Source organism: Planococcus citri, chromosome 1 (genome assembly GCF_950023065.1).
Source record: "Planococcus citri chromosome 1, ihPlaCitr1.1, whole genome shotgun sequence".
Lineage (NCBI taxonomy): Eukaryota > Metazoa > Arthropoda > Insecta > Hemiptera > Pseudococcidae > Planococcus > Planococcus citri.
Window position 1 is genome coordinate 197,249 of NC_088677.1, and position 16,023 is coordinate 213,271.

General features: G+C 43.6%; 1 protein-coding gene across 6 annotated transcripts in view; it reads left to right on the forward strand.

The window, feature by feature from the left end:
* The window catches only part of LOC135843452 (serine-rich adhesin for platelets), a 32,693-nt gene that overhangs the window by 4,726 nt on the left and 11,944 nt on the right, over window positions 1-16,023 (forward strand). For 4 of the 6 annotated variants that reach the window (XM_065361352.1, XM_065361376.1, XM_065361360.1 and 1 more), the window contains exons 1-6: window positions 8,117-9,007; window positions 10,346-10,624; window positions 12,483-12,590; window positions 13,350-13,445; window positions 13,590-13,732; window positions 15,196-15,293. In XM_065361352.1, the coding sequence (XP_065217424.1) occupies window positions 8,138-9,007; window positions 10,346-10,624; window positions 12,483-12,590; window positions 13,350-13,445; window positions 13,590-13,732; window positions 15,196-15,293 (1,594 nt within the window). In that variant the 5' untranslated portion in view covers window positions 8,117-8,137. The other 2 variants (XM_065361393.1, XM_065361369.1) reach the window with 2 other exon arrangements.

Genomic DNA, 16,023 nt, shown 5'->3' on the forward strand with positions numbered 1-16,023 from the left:
TTTTAGTGTGCATTGGGTACACCAACACTACCAACAGTCCAACACCTTGTGAAATGAAAACGCAAATCTCATCGAATGGGCAAAAGTTACTCGTAGTAGACCACCGCACCGCACCGCACCGCACCGCACCGCACCGTCATTGTTCGGCGACGGGCCGACGGCTACACACAGTGCCGCAGCCCACAGCCTGTATAGTGTATTGTATGCGAATTGCGAGTGTCGGCGTAGATGTGGATGACCGACGACGTCCGACAATTTCGTCAGAGCAGTTCCGAGTACTCGTACTCGTACTCGTACTCGACCGCTTCGACGGCCTTTGAGCGTTCCATTGCGAGTCGCACCCGGCGCGACGCAGCGCAGCCAGGAGCCGGTAGCCGGTAGCTGTAGTTACCAACCAAAATCATCTACTTACCATTATGGCCATTAACTACACATACGAGTAGGTATAATGCTGATGCACGCGGTTTGCCTTTACCTTACTGTAAGCTCGCAACCCGCAACTCGTAACGTCTCTAGCTACGAATACGACGAGTACATTATGGAGCACCCACATATGGCAACTCGGTTTTGCCTTCTGCCCCAGCTCCAGCCCCAGCCCCAGCCCCTGTGCCTTGCTCGAATCGGAAACCGACATCGACATCGACATCGACACGAAACATACATACCACAAGCAACAAGCCATAACTCAAACTCAGAATTCGGAACTCGGAAGCTTGCCAATTGAAATTTTTGTGAACTCATTTCCACTTTGCACGATATTTACTCCTACTCGCGGACTCGTAGTCGTAATGTCGTATGCGTGTAGAATGTACATACACATACGTACATGTACTACTGGTATATAGGTACTTACGAATAGGAAATTAAATACCTAAGCATAATTACGAGGATGATGGGCACGTCAAATGTAGCCCTGCCTGCCTAAATCGCTTCCATATTCGCAGGTCAGGTCAGGTCAGGTCAGGTCAGGTGGGCTTAGTTAGTGTTTGTGTACTTACGAGTAGGTACCTAATACCTATACTACGCGTACGTAGGTAAACAATAAGAATTATGTACATTACATTTAGGTATGCTTTTTTTCGCTTTTTTGCAAACTCGCCGCTCCGTGTGGTGAGGTGAAATGTGAGATTGCCGCATACTCTGCTCCTGCCCATATCGCGTCCGCGTCCGCGCCGCTCACATCGCCGTTAGCTTGAGCGTGTGTGTGTGTGTGTGTATATATATACGGTGCCCAATTACCCATACACCTAGTAATACATAATTATTCTTCATTTCCCGCCATCGTGTTCGTGATCGCGATCGCGAGCGCGATTCCTTTCCCTGTTATTGTTTTTCGTTCTCGTTCTCGTTCTCGTTCTCGTACTCGTACTCTACGAAATGCGGAATGGGCACGCAGAGTACGTACGTACGTACGTACCTACCTACCTACCTACCTACTCGAGTACTCGAATACGACGACAACCGCCGCTCCACGCCACGCCGCTTTTCTCATCTCGTATAATTACTACCCATGTACGAGTGTGGGTAAATGGGTACCGGGTACCGGGTACCTTTCTTTAAATTTCACCCATATCTTTGTTGATTTGCGCGTACCGCGCTGCTCCTCACAGCTCTCGCATCTCTGACTCTGACGATGAGAAATCTATTGTTCAGCACACTCGCGATTACTTCTGTTAGGTACCGCTTTTGCATTCGCGTTCGCGTTCGCGTTTCTTTTTGTTTTCTTATCCTACAGCTTATTATGGCTTCCACTTCCTTCCTCCTTCCTCCTTCCTCCTTCCTTCGTCATTCCAATTCTTATAAGACGCGTACTTATATACGAGTATTTCTACACTTGATTTCTTTACCTAGCGCGTACCTATATCCGAGTAATTGGTTGGTTCGTTGGTTGGTAGGTAGGTAAGTATAGGTACCTACTCGTACATACAGGGTTGACAGAAATATCGTGAACCCCGGCGCAGAAAGTTTTTAATTAAAAATATACGCGTAGATTGTCAACGTGAATGCCGAATGGTTAAATACGGGTAGACATGCATACCCACGTAGAAAAAACTTACAGGGGGCAGTGGTAATTCACTACTTAACAGTAGTGCTAAGCAGTAATTCACACCACATCAGTAGTGCTTTCAGTACTTGATTCATTACTGGACAGTAGTGTTGCACTGCAGGGTAGTGTGACTTCTGCAGTAATTCACTATAGCTTAGTAGTAAAGTAGTAGTTTCTAACTACTACTCAATAATACTTCACCATTCAATACACCACTCAACAGTGGTGTTTACCTATTCAGTAGTAGTGGTTCAGTAGTTATTTACTACAGCTCAGTGGTAGATTAGTAGTTTTTAACTACACATTGGTAATATTTCACCATTCAATGAACCACTCAACAATGGTGTTCACCTACAGAGTAGTATGGCTCAGTAGTTACTTACTACAACTCAGTAGATGTGTTGTAGTTTTTTACTACACATCAATAATTATTTACCACACAATGCACCACTCAGCAGACATGTTTGCCTACTGAACAGTAATGGTCTAATATAGTTTACTAGCAAACGTACACCTTACCAGTGATGTCATCAACCAATTGCCCTGCTAACTAAAAATACCCCAATTAGGGTGGAAGAAGAGGAAAAAAATTCAAAAGTCTTGAAGAATGCTATGCAGATATCAGATTATGTATATACGATTTGAACATGAAGGATTGCAGATTCAAATTTAGGGTCTAATGATCTTCAACAAAAAATTCTGTGTCATTGAAAATCCAGATTTTAATACCGATATTGTACATTTTTTTTGAGAAGATTTGCAATTTTACACCTTTTTGAAGCTCATTTTGGGTTTTGCAGTCACATGATCTTCAAACATTATTTCTGGGCATTGAAAATCCCAATTTTGATACCAATATTGTACTTACTATTTTTGTATCTTTTTGGAAAATTTTCGACTTTGTACCTCCCCTTTGGAGTCCATTTTAGGAAGTTGGGATCAAATCGTTCTCAAAAATGCATTTTGTGTCCAAATATATAATAAAATTTAATTTTTGGTTTTGAATCTCCGCTGTGGATATTGTTTTGGGGTTTACGATCAAATGATTTTCAAAAAGTAAGTCTGATCTACACCATTGAAAATCCAAATTTTCAATTCACACCAATATTGCACTTTTTTTGGAAAATTTTCATTTTTGTACCTCCCAAGCTTTGGAGCCCATTTTCGGGTTTGGGATTGAATGGTCTTCAAAAATTGATTCTGAGCCATTGAAAACTCAAATGTTGATATCAATAATGTACTTCTTTAAAAAGTTTAAAATTTTGTACCTCCCCCATTGGTGCCCATTTTGGGGTTTGAGGTCAAATTGTCTTGAAAAATGAATTCTGAACCCATAAATTTGAGATTTTGGTACCCATATATATTTTTTTTGATAATTTTTGGTTTTGTACTTTTGTATACCTCCCTTTTCTGGAGCCCATTTTGGAGTTAGGGGTCAAATGGTCTTTAAAAGTTGATTCAGTGCCATTAATATTTCAAATTTTGACATCAGCAGCGCACTTCTTTAAAAAATTTGCAATTTTTTGCCTCCCCCCTCTTTGGAGCTCATTTTGGGTTTGGGATCAAATAGTTTTCAAAAATGAATTCGACACTCTTGAGAACATCACCAATTATTCATAGTTTCAAGTTTCGACATTCAAATTCACAAACTGTTGAAATTGAGTGTTTGCAAACAAATATATTCTTTAAATGCCCTATCTACTGTAGTGCTCTAGTAGTCAGGTGGTTAGGGTTGTGTAGTCAGACATCCGTAGGTCCCCGGTTCGAATCCCCGTGAGGTATAGGTGTAGGAATTTTCTATAAATGTTATAGGCAGGAAAAATCAAACATGATGTGAGCATCACATTGATGATAGGGAAATTCAAAATAAAATTCCCCAACCCTATTTTTTTGATTTTTGAAAATTATTGCACCCCACTGATACTGATAGCATGTAGTGAAACACTTCTGACACACACTTGGAAATGAGTAGTGTTTCCTAGTAAGGAATTGCCAGTAGTGATTTACTACACGCATACTAGACAGTAGTGAAATACCATTGATTTGCATATGTGGATCAGTAGTGCTACTCTACTGAGAAATCAGCAGTAATTCATCACTCATAATTTTGAGTAGGAGAAGTAAATCACTAGTGGCAATTCCTTACTAAGAAACACTGCTGATTTTCCAATAGACACCAGTGTACTTTTTCTACGTGGGTATGGTATACTCGTATAGTTGGTGGAAAGTTATCGTCTCACTCTCACCATCAGTCCAACAACCAATCATACGCAATCATTAATTACTCGTATCATTCACTGCGAGTGTATACTAGACAGAGGTCGCAAAATTTGACGTCAATGTTTGATTTTTTCGAATAAAACTTTTCGAAACGTCGTCACTGCTCGCGGTTTAAGGAGTAGGCTGTAGGGTCGTAAAGGGCTACGGATACCTATTTTTGGTTTTTGTGTTAAATACCTACCTACGGTAGCAGTAGTGGGTACTAGGTGCTAGGTAGAGGTAGCTACTAGCTAGCCAGAGCTACAGCTGGGTACCGCACTCGCACTCGCACTCGCACTCGCACTCGCACTGCAACAACTTGCGTAGTTTCGTAGATAAGCGTAAACGCCTGCAGGCAGCTGAGCTACACATGCGTGTGGTAAATGATAAAGATGGTATGTTCAAATTATTGTCGTATACGGTACGAGTATATGTAATGTCTAATGTACGAATACATTACGTATACGTTAGCATTATGTACATACATACGAGTAACGAGTATGTACGACTACGAGTATGGTACATGCATGAGGTAGACCAACGCAATGTTCACATCCGTACGTCCACGCCGCCGCCGCCGCCGCCGCCGCGAGAAATACGCGTTCGCGTATCATATGCCTAATGCCACATTCCACATATGCCCCCAGCTCAACTCAGCCCAGCATCTGTCGCATGTCCTTACTTACACGGTGTTTGTCGACGGAATTTTTGATTCCGACTCTCTTAATCGTAGTCGAAGGCAACTATAGGGGCACTATGACCTATGTATGTATTTTAGGCAGACCTACTGTAAGGTGTTGGTCAATGCCTATCGCTGCCCGCCACCACCATCACCACCACCCCGTAGGCTATCATGTTCGTACTTTCAAAGATATTTGTCGGTACCTATGTATGTACACCTACTTAGGTCCATTTTACGTATACGCAGTACTGCTCGTATATTGGTCGTAATGTTAATATGGTATGGCGCATTTGTCACGAATACGCGCACCCCGCACCCCGCACCCCGCATTCCGCACCCAACAAACGAAATGTACGAATCGAATCGTTTGCCAAAAAACCTATTTTTATTCGTCTTCGTCTTTGTGCGATCGCAACGTGTGCGCATTTTTCTACGTATGTATTTTTCCATATCGTCGGTTGTGGTTGTGGTTGTTGACGGTCCCTCATTTTTTATTTTAATACGAATACGATTACGAGCGCATTCCTTCGCTTCGCAAAATATGCGATGCCGGCAAAACGTACTCGTAGCTGCAGCTACCTATTGGCTATTGGCTATTGGCTATTACGATTACGAATAACTCGACGCAGACGTAGACATAGACGTACGAACGGTATCTAACCTATACTTTGCGTAGTACATCGTATAAGCTGCAAGCGGAAAATACGTTTACGTAGTCGTACGAGTAAGAAAACTCGTAGTCAGATACGGTACTAACTCTATTCGTAAGCGTATAAGCGTACCTGATAGGCGTGTTTTCAAATTCATTGCGATTTTAACGCGGGCCAAAAATTCGCCCAGGCATTTGCGCGTAGTCGCAGTTACCTCTGGTGTAGGGTATAGGTCTAGGTACTGGGTAGCTGTTGGTTGCCCGCTCAAAGGTCTATCGCTATACTTTTGGGTAGCCGTAGCCCTATAAGTAAAAAGTCGGCTACACTCAATTGAGGAGAAAATTCGCCTATACAAGCTAACTACTCGTAATTAAACTACGTACGCGTACGAATTAGCCATTTAATTAGTTGGCAAACTCGCACTCGCACTCGCACAATAGGCGGTAGCTTTCAGCTGCACGACAACTTACTCGTACAGTCGTACGATGGGTGTGGGTGTAGGTGTGGGTACGAGTTGATGTACATACATGTACCTACTCGTAGTAGTTAGTAGGTACGATATACGATAACCAGGTACCCTACGTTACGTTTACGTATGTACGATAGGTAAGGTAGGTATACCAGCGAGTACAAAATATCAAATATGTACACTTGCGAGCCGGCTTTTCCCATCGCCATCGCCATCGCCATCGCCATCGTACCTCTACCTATACTGGCTACACTTCGTATGTAAAACGTAATTCGGATCGGATCGGCTCGGCTCAGCGTTTGTACATATTGTGGTGTATAATTGTACCGAGACACAGGGCACAGTACCTACATATACGTATCTCCCCGTAGGTACAAATACATTACAATATGTAGTAGGTACTGTACGAGTAGTAGTGGAACCGCGGAGGCGGAATGTAAACAGCGGCAATGTGGGGCGCCAGCGCTTATAGCGGGAGCGGGAGCGGGAGCGAGAGTGCCGAGTATACATATTCTTAATACTCATGTACCATGTAGCTTCCTATGGCGAGGCCGAGATAAGGTGTGAAATTTGAAACTCGAAGCGATGAAAGTTTTTTTCAATACTAAAGTAAAAAAAATGAAATAAAACGAGAAACCGAAAAAATGCGTACCTACACCTAGCGACTAACGTTCAACTGACAACTGCCACGTAAGAGCTAAATTTTTGCTACCTATACCTAGTATACCTACTTATATACCGTACCTAAAGTTGAGGTTTTGAGCGAGCGAGGGCGCGGGCGCGGGCGCGGGCGCGGGTGCGATCCGAGAGAAAGTCGACTTTTCAACCTTGAGGAGGGGTCAAATGTGGTTGGAGGGTTAAAACAAGCAAAAGGCAGTAGGCACTGCCCCATGTGCTAGAGGTCGAAAAACACGTAGGTACGGTACGTGAAATAAAGCGAAATAACGGGAAAATCCACTTTTTCCCCCGCAATCGTCCGAGTACCATAATTTGCGCTCAAAACGTCGAATTAGGTACCAAAATTTTCGAAGCCCCCTTCCAACCCTTTTATCGAAATTTTTGACCAAAATTTGCCCGACACGACACATGCAGCGAGTGATTGCGCGCAGTTGCCGCGGCGATTTGAGATTTGACGTAGAGCTTGCGATCGCGATCGCGATCGCGATCGTGCATGAGTCGTAAATATACGTGTACGAGTACGAGTACGTTGTGGGCTCTCAAAATAGAATACGATATCATCGTTATACGCCCCTTACCCGCCTTTTTCCGCGCCGCGCCGCGCCACACCACGCCACGCCGTACCGATGTGCGTGTGCATTTTTCTAATTCTCTAGTAACAACTACTACTCGTATTCGACAATCGTATACAATTGTACTCGTAGGTAGTACGCGACTACGCGTAAATACGTATACATACTCGCATGTACATTTAAGTGTACGCCGCCGTACAGTATACCATACCACACCGTACTGTACCGTACCGTATCGACATTTGTTGCGCCATATACGTAATGTCAGAAATTGCGATGCGATCGCGTAAATCTGTCGGAGTATGGAGTACCCTCGAATTTAATCTCACGTTCGCTTTGCATTCTGTTCCTACAATACCTACGCCCCACGCCCCACGCCTACTTACTATCTGCGATGAGATATTAATGAAATTTGATCCGAGCTCCGAGCCCCACGCTTAAACGCTTAAACGCTTAAACAACGGTCGAATGGTATGAGAAATCATTTTAGTACCTAGGTACCTACTCGTATATCGAGATACTCCGTACTCGTACCAAATAGTGTACCTATGTAGATTGTAGATGTAGGTACTCGTATACGTATAGTTATCGGTTAAGGCTAATTATTGATCGATTGATTGTTGAACTGTTGCAGGTTGTCGCTGATATTGGCGGACACGAAATCGGAACAAGTGCCGCCGCCGCCGCCGCCGCCGTCGGTGCCAGCGTCCATCACCTAATATGTCCGGAATGGGTGTAAATGGTCAAAATGTTGTAAGTATAGCTGACGGAGACGAGTCGATGGTAACCGCAGCCGCCGCCAAAGACGAAGCTTGCTTACTAATTAACCTACTAAACGATAACAATACGGCCGATATGGCTGCCGCTGCCGCCGCCGCTGCCACTACCGATGTCGACGTCGTAGTCGCCGCCGCCGCCGCCGCCGCTTTGAAAACCGATACAGGCGCCAGCAGTCGCAAACGGTCGCGCGAAAATAGCGTCAACGGCTCCAAACGTAATTCTACCGGCCAAATACTTCATCGCGTCGACGACTTTGATACGTTATTTGACGAAGTTAGCGGCGGCACAGTAAACGACGAGCACGACTGCGAGGGCGAGGGCGAAGGCGAGGGCGAGGGCAACATGGCCACCGCTACCAGCGCTACCAGCGCTACCGCCGTCCGAGAGGATGTTTTCGCCGCCGAATGCGTACAGATGACTCGCACCAGCCAAACAAACGCCAAGCAGTTTCAAACCACCGCATTCTCGTCGAGAAGCGGCACTACACTTGTCAGCAGCTCAACCGACAACCACCGCCATAACGACGCAGTTGACGATAACGCTACCGCTACCACTAACGTTTCTACTAACGCTTTCTCAAACTCACCAGCTGTAGCTGTAGCTGTAGCTGTATCTACCGACGAAACCATCAAACGGCAGTATTCGCGTCAACAGCGCCAACTCGACCAATGTACCGCCGATGTCCAAGTAGATTTACTGTCCAATCAGCAATCGCCACCGCCTTCGGGGCCCCAACATGTGCCATACGCTCGTAATACGAGTAGCGAACAAGTTACGACGACGACGACGACGACGACGACAATGTCGCACGAACAATCCACCAGCTTGATCGAAGAATGCCGTTACAACATTCCCGAAAACGTGATCAAAGTAAGTTGGCCCGTAGTACTCAACTCGTACCTACATCAGCTTAGGATGACAGGTTATACACACGTATGTATTTGTACTTAGCCTATTACTTCGTATGTATAGCCCTACTCGTATTTAAACTTTGGTACGCGGATTTTGCGCAAAATTACGAGTACCATCGTTTCACGTGCACCACTCGAGCAGATAAGTGCATTTTACATTGGCGCACTCTACGAGCGGAGCGGAACGGAACGCAACGCGAGCGAGAATTTGTTACCAGATGATCAGCTGCCATCAGCTATCTGCCAATGCCATGCCATATCGCATCGTGGCCGGCCATGGCTATTCGCTGCGTCCGTCGCGTCGTCCCTGCGCCTGCGGCAAGAAAAACAAATGCCCATCCTACCCAGTACTTCTACTACTCGTACACTAGTTTTCACCTTTTCGCGCTAATACAAATAGAAATTTGAAAAACACGCGCTTTGTTCGCTTACCATTTACCTACCAAAGTGTGCGTTTCTCTTTACCTTTAGCTTATATACCTAATGGCTAATGTCAATATCTGCAACCACAACCACAACCACAACCAGGCATTGCGCAGAAATATCGAGTATCCTACCTGCCATTGCCACTAAAAAAGTTTTCCGCCGCTAAATGTTTCGGTTGGGTAGCACACGAACACGATTGGTTATCGCATTATCGCATTATCGGACTATCGGACTGAGGTGAGGCTGAGGCTGAGGCTGAGGCTGAGGCGATGGTGAGGTGATAACATTCCACGACCAATCATTCGAGTACTTACGCGTAGTGTAGCGTAGCGTAGCGTAGGTATTCATCTTACATCTACGAGTATTTCACGTTCACACGTTACCAATCTACATATCTACATAGGTACGAGTACCTACAGGAGAGTGAGTACAATTAGTATTTGAAAAAAAAAAAAAAAAAAACTTTCTTCGGAGTACTCGATGTTTCTGTGTAAGTGTAGCCTGTACGTCTTGTGGATATCGATCGCCTGGAATTTGTACTCACCTATTTTGTCTCCTAACTGTGTTGATAGCCTACCGGCTACCTGTGGCAACGGCTCTCGCATCTAGCTATAGTAGCTAGAGCTACTTGCTACTACATTGTGCTGCTGCTGCTGCTACTGCTACTGCTAATTTCACTTACACACTGCCCAGGCCTCGAGCCTATCGTACATATACTCGTACGATGTTTATTCGGAGGACTTCTGGTCCCTGTAGGCGCTACTTACTAACAAATCCGCATCTTATTCGCAGCGCAGCGCAGCGCAGCGGCGCGTAATCAACTTACGAGTAGGTAAGTAGAACTTACGAGTTTGAATTTCGATGCCTACAGGACGTGGTTCGCGAATCAAAATTCACAACTACGAGTACCACCCAAAAGAAGACGACGAGAAAAAAGAAAAGTGTCGCTCAGACTGCCGAAAACGAAAACGTCAACGTCAACTCCAACTCTGCCATCATCACCGCCTCTTCCAACACCACCACCACCACCACATCTTCCTCTTTGTCCAACGCCAACGCCAACGACAACGCCACCAACGGTATCGTGCCAAAAACCAAAAAATCCAAAAAGAGCAAAAAACACGCCGACGAGAAAGAGAACATATCCGTCGTAAGTACATCACCATATATACATACGTAGGTACCTACTACATATATTTGTATCTATCGATTATCGAACCTACCGAGATACATCCCATCCTATATACACTCACACTTACACTTACAGTTACGGTTAAATTACTAATTACCTACTAATTAGCTACGGAGTGCATATCGCCATCTCTGTCACAGCGATTGTATCGAGAGTGTGTGGTGTATGATGTGTGATGTTTTTGTGTAGTGTTTAGATTCTAACCGTTTTTATTTTTGCTAGATAGGTACGCTTTTTTTTTTTTTTTTTTTTTTTTTTACGAGTAGCTGACTTACTCCAAGTTTTAAACATAGGTTTAGGTACGTGTACACGTACGTGATCAGCTGACTGGCGTGAATTATAAAAACTTGATCGAAGCAGCGTCTCATCGACTCATCGACTCATCGACCGTCCTACGGTCCAAGTACGAGTACGAGTATAACAAACTAACGAACAGACGTACTGCTGCGTGACAATTTTGTGAACGAGTGAGATGGGAAAACGATCGAGAACTAAAATTTGAAAATTTGGTTCAGGTACCCTACCTACCTACAGGGTGGACAGAAATATCGTGAACCCCGGAGAAAGTTTTTCATTAAAAATATACGCGTAGGTAGGTTGGCAACGTGAACGGTTAAATACGAGTAGATGCATTTATGGTTGGTGGAAAGTTATCATCTCACTCTCACCATCAGTCCAACAACCAATCATACGCTATCGTTACCTATTACTCGTGTCTCGCATCGTTCACTTTGACCAACCGAGATACGTACTCGTATTCAGCAGAAAACTTTTTTAGACGTTGACGATATTGCTGTCCACGCATTGCACCCTGTACCTGGGTACCTTTGGCTTTAGCTACGTTTTCATCCCATTTTCATTTTAAATCGGCGTGGCGCTCTCATTTGGAAAAAAATAAATAAAAAATACTCGAATGCGTACTTTGCATCTAGATACTGAAATACCGTCGCGCGTCGGCACCGCGGTAGCGCCTTTCACACCTCGTACGATTTTTAACCACGTAGGTATAGCTAGGTACCTCTACCTACCTATAATTACAATACATGCTGTTTTTACAGCAAAACAAAAGTGGTAAGTATCGATCGACTTGATTCTTATTGTTAGATCGAAAATACCTAGGGTAGTAGGTGTCACGTGAATAGTAGGTATAGTAATTGTAATTACCTAATCTTGACTTGAAGGTGAATAGCCGAATAGCCGTAGCCGGTCGTTTTCTCACCCGTCACCAGTCAGCTGTCACCCAATACTGATACGCGCGCTAGCTGTTACCGTGTGGCGTGGTTGTAACAAAAATCTGCGTACTTACCTACCTGCCTATGTTACCGAGTGTCCAAGAATAATGGGTTTTTGAGAATTCAAAGTCAACAAAAATGTCCGCGAGTTAAAATTGAAAAAACGTGCTTTCGAGTATTATTTCAATGCAAAATGAAAGATTCTCTCGTGTTTCATCGAGACAATCGGGCATTCGAGCGCCCATTTTTCAAATGATTATTCAACTTTGCAATTTTCAAACGGGGAATTTTTCCTCTTTTTTTTGATACCTACCATTAAAATGGCTTATTCTTGGACAACCCGGTACCTACTACCTACCTACACCTAGATAGGTGGTACCTACTGATTTTGAGGCGAGCCGCGAGCGAGGTAACCTTTGTCACATCTAATGTGTATGTGTAACCTACGAGTAGCATTAGCATAACCTTACTTACCACTTACCGTACGTGTACGTGTACGTAAACCGTGCTGTGTGCAGCCGTTTGCCGTTTGATGCTTTTTACAGTGTTGTTTTTGTTGCTTTGTTTCGTATTGTTTTTTTTAGATACGAGTAAAACCGTCGTCGCCGACAGCTCGTTGCGACGATGACTTAAATTTTCACCAGATAATCGACGACGGCGACGAATTCTCTAATGTTTGCGTTAGAGAGCTGGTAAGTGACCAAACTGCAACTAGGTACCTACTCGTATAATGAGTACCTACACCTAGTAGGCACTACGTTACGTTTACGTATAATACATACCTATTATGTAGTATGTACTGAGCTACTGACCCAACTCCAAGTCTATAGGTGTAGCCTAGCTGACTCGTGGCGCGGCGAGCGGCGCACAGTGGTCCTAAATGAACAAGTATAGGTAGCCGCCAAAAATCGAATTTTAAAGCAAAATCAGTAATATTTCGGATATGGTTTTTTTTTTAGGCTGCTGAAGTCAAATTTTCGCACCAATTTTACCCCTAACATCGAAATGAGCTCTCGAAAGGGGAAATCCAATTTCAAAGCAAAATCCGTAAAATTTTGGTGATGGGGGTTTTTTAGGTCGCTGAAGTCGATTTTGGCATTTATTTTACCCATATCCTCGAAATGAACCCTCAAAGGGGCAGGGGGTGGTGCAAAACATGAAATTTTGATAAATTTGTAAGGGTATCGAAATAGCCTTATGTTTTTTTTTGGGGTCGCTAAAGTCAATTTTAGCATTTGTACTCCCATTCCTACAGAAACCGATGTAAGTAAGTACCTACATTATTGCTACATACGAGTAGGCATACCTATTAAAAACTAAAAATTACGATTTACTCGTACGAATAGTCTACCTACTCGCGTATAACTGCGTCGCGTCGCGTCGGTCAAGTGAAATACGTATGTCGTATAGGTATTAGGTAGATGCTATAAGTTGCGCTTTTCAATTTTCAGCGATCCGGATTCGGAAAATTTGATCAATTGACGAAGAAAACTCTGCTTCACGTTCGTTCGTCGGATTCGAGCAAAGCTCAGCAACATTTCAGTCAAGTGAGTGCTTTTTGTGCTACACTGCTACACTGTTACATAACTGTTGCGCTGAGTCGCTGACACGTGTAGGCTACGAACAGTAGCAGTACCTAGCTACCAGCATGTGTATACCGGTCTAATCACTTTTTTGCATTATACTCGTAGAACGAAAATGGCGTCGCAGAAAATGCGTGTAACGTATGTAAGGCTTGCAATAAAACCGTCTTTGCCATGGAATTGATAAAAGCCGAACGTGCTGTTTGGCACAGAAATTGCTTCCGTTGCAACACCTGCAATAAACAACTAACGTAAGTACCTACTACCTACATAGAATTAGTATTTAGTATTCTCGTACTCGTACATATTCGCCAGTTGCCCGTCGTCCGTCGTCCGTCGTCCGTCGGCTGCCAAAGTACCAAATGCCACATCATCCCTATCTATAGTACCTAGGTGTTATGTATGTACATATGTATGTAAATGTAATACGTACGAATGCTTGTGATGTGAGCGCGATAGCCGCAACTCCGCGAGTAAATCGGCGACTCGTTTTGCGAGAGCTGAGATTGTTTGCGATCATTACGTACCTGCACCTATAGCCCACTTTACGTGTCGAGTTTCAATTTTCCAATTTTCATTCCTACTGGCAAGTGGCAATACCATAAGCGAGCGCGATTCGAATCCAAGTTTAATCGGCTACCTACCAATGTACAAGATGTAGAGGTATTTTGGTGGGAAGGGTGGGGCCGGGGGGGGGGGGGGTAAAATGAAATCAATCTTCGGAAGCGGCAGAAAAATGAAAGCTGTGAAAAACTGATGATTGCGAGAAAAGTTGATTTTCGTGGCTTCAAAATTTTTAGGTTCCCGAAAATTTCAGGGTAAAAGCTCGAAAAAATTCGCGATTCCTCATTTTTTCAGGATAAAATTTTACGTTTTCGAAAAGAATGAATTTTGACAAAAATAAAATTGGCGAGTATTTTCCAGTTTTTAACGAAAAAAAGGCCTTTTTGGCAGCTTTGGCCTTTACTGCAATTAAAAGACTTGTTTTGGAAAGTTTCAAGCCAAGCCAAATAACGTTAGGAGTATTTTCGGACGTGAGAAGTCAATTTTTCCACTTTCCAACTTTGGCAGGAAAAAGGAAAAGGAAAGCGAAAACTTGTGAAAATTTTTAATTCACCAAGTACTTAGTATGTACCTACAACCTACATAGAAAGTAGAAACCCACGATGTATGGTACTGTACTACCTAATTCTTTGGTTTTTCCAACTTATACGTCGTAAATTCTTCTCAGGTAGGTATAGTTGCACCATTCTGTGAACAAATTCGAATCAAGTTAAACCAAGTTTAAGTGACGTATCAATACAACTTTTGGTATGCTATATAAAAAATGGGCAACAATTTTTATTCGTATTTAAACCGAGTTTAAACCATGATGGTGCAACTAGCCCTCAACTACCCAAGTATGTACATACGTACGGGTATTTGCAAGTTTCCCAACTTTTTGCTAACATATTTTTGTGCCGAGCCCCACATCTCTCCCCCCTCCCGTTTGGCATGCCTCCGAAGTCGTTTTGTCAACGATCGGCGATCGTCGATTTTTGATTTGCGAATTTCAACAAACGTCGAAATCAGTCAGACGACGATGGCGCGTGGCGCTGCGGCGACGACGTACGAGCTTTTTACTCGCAAGTTGGCGACCTGCGATGCTTGCGCGGCTCTCATTCGAACGTCCAACTTACCTACATTTCATTTGTTTTGGTTTTTCTGTTGACAGAGTGGATATTTACAGTAGCCACGAAGGTAAACTGTTTTGTAAGCCTCATTTCAAGGATCTATTTAAGCCAAAAGTAGTCGTCGAAAACGAGGCACCCGGTTAGTATAGCTTAGTATACATATACGTACTTAGTATACGTATAGGTACCTACACCTAGATTAATTTCTACCGTCGCGTCGCGTCGTCGCGTCGCGTCGTGTCGTTCGCTCATTTACCTCTACGTACATACGAGTAGGTATATAGGCTACAGGGTGCCCAGAAATATCGTGAACCCCGCGCGAAGAAAGTTTTTTATTAAAAATATACGCGTAGGTTGGCAACGTGAACGCCGAACGGTTTAATAGATGCGTATTGCGTATGATTGGTGCAATGTTAAGTATCACCTTAGTCTAACAACCAATCATGCGCTATCATTATTACCCGTGGCCGTATCATTCACTGTGACCAACCAAAATGTTTAGCTGAAAACTTTTTTTTAGGGGTTTCGCGATATTTCTGGGCACCTTGTACAGTGTACCTGTACATACAGGGTGTCCAGAAATATCGAGTACCCCTAAAAAAGTTTTCTACTAAAATACTTTGGTTGGTCATGGTCACAGTAAATGATACGGCCACGGGAAATAATGATAGCGCATGATTGGTTGTTAGACTATACGCATCTATTTAACCGTTCGACGTTCACGTTGCCAACCTATATTTTTGATGAAAAACTTTCTTCGGGGTACTCGATATTTCTGGGCACCCGGTATAAGAATAGTCAGACCTACAGCGTGTTCGGTGTTGAAATATATCGAGCACCTTGTCACAACCAAGTTTTTTGTTCGCAAA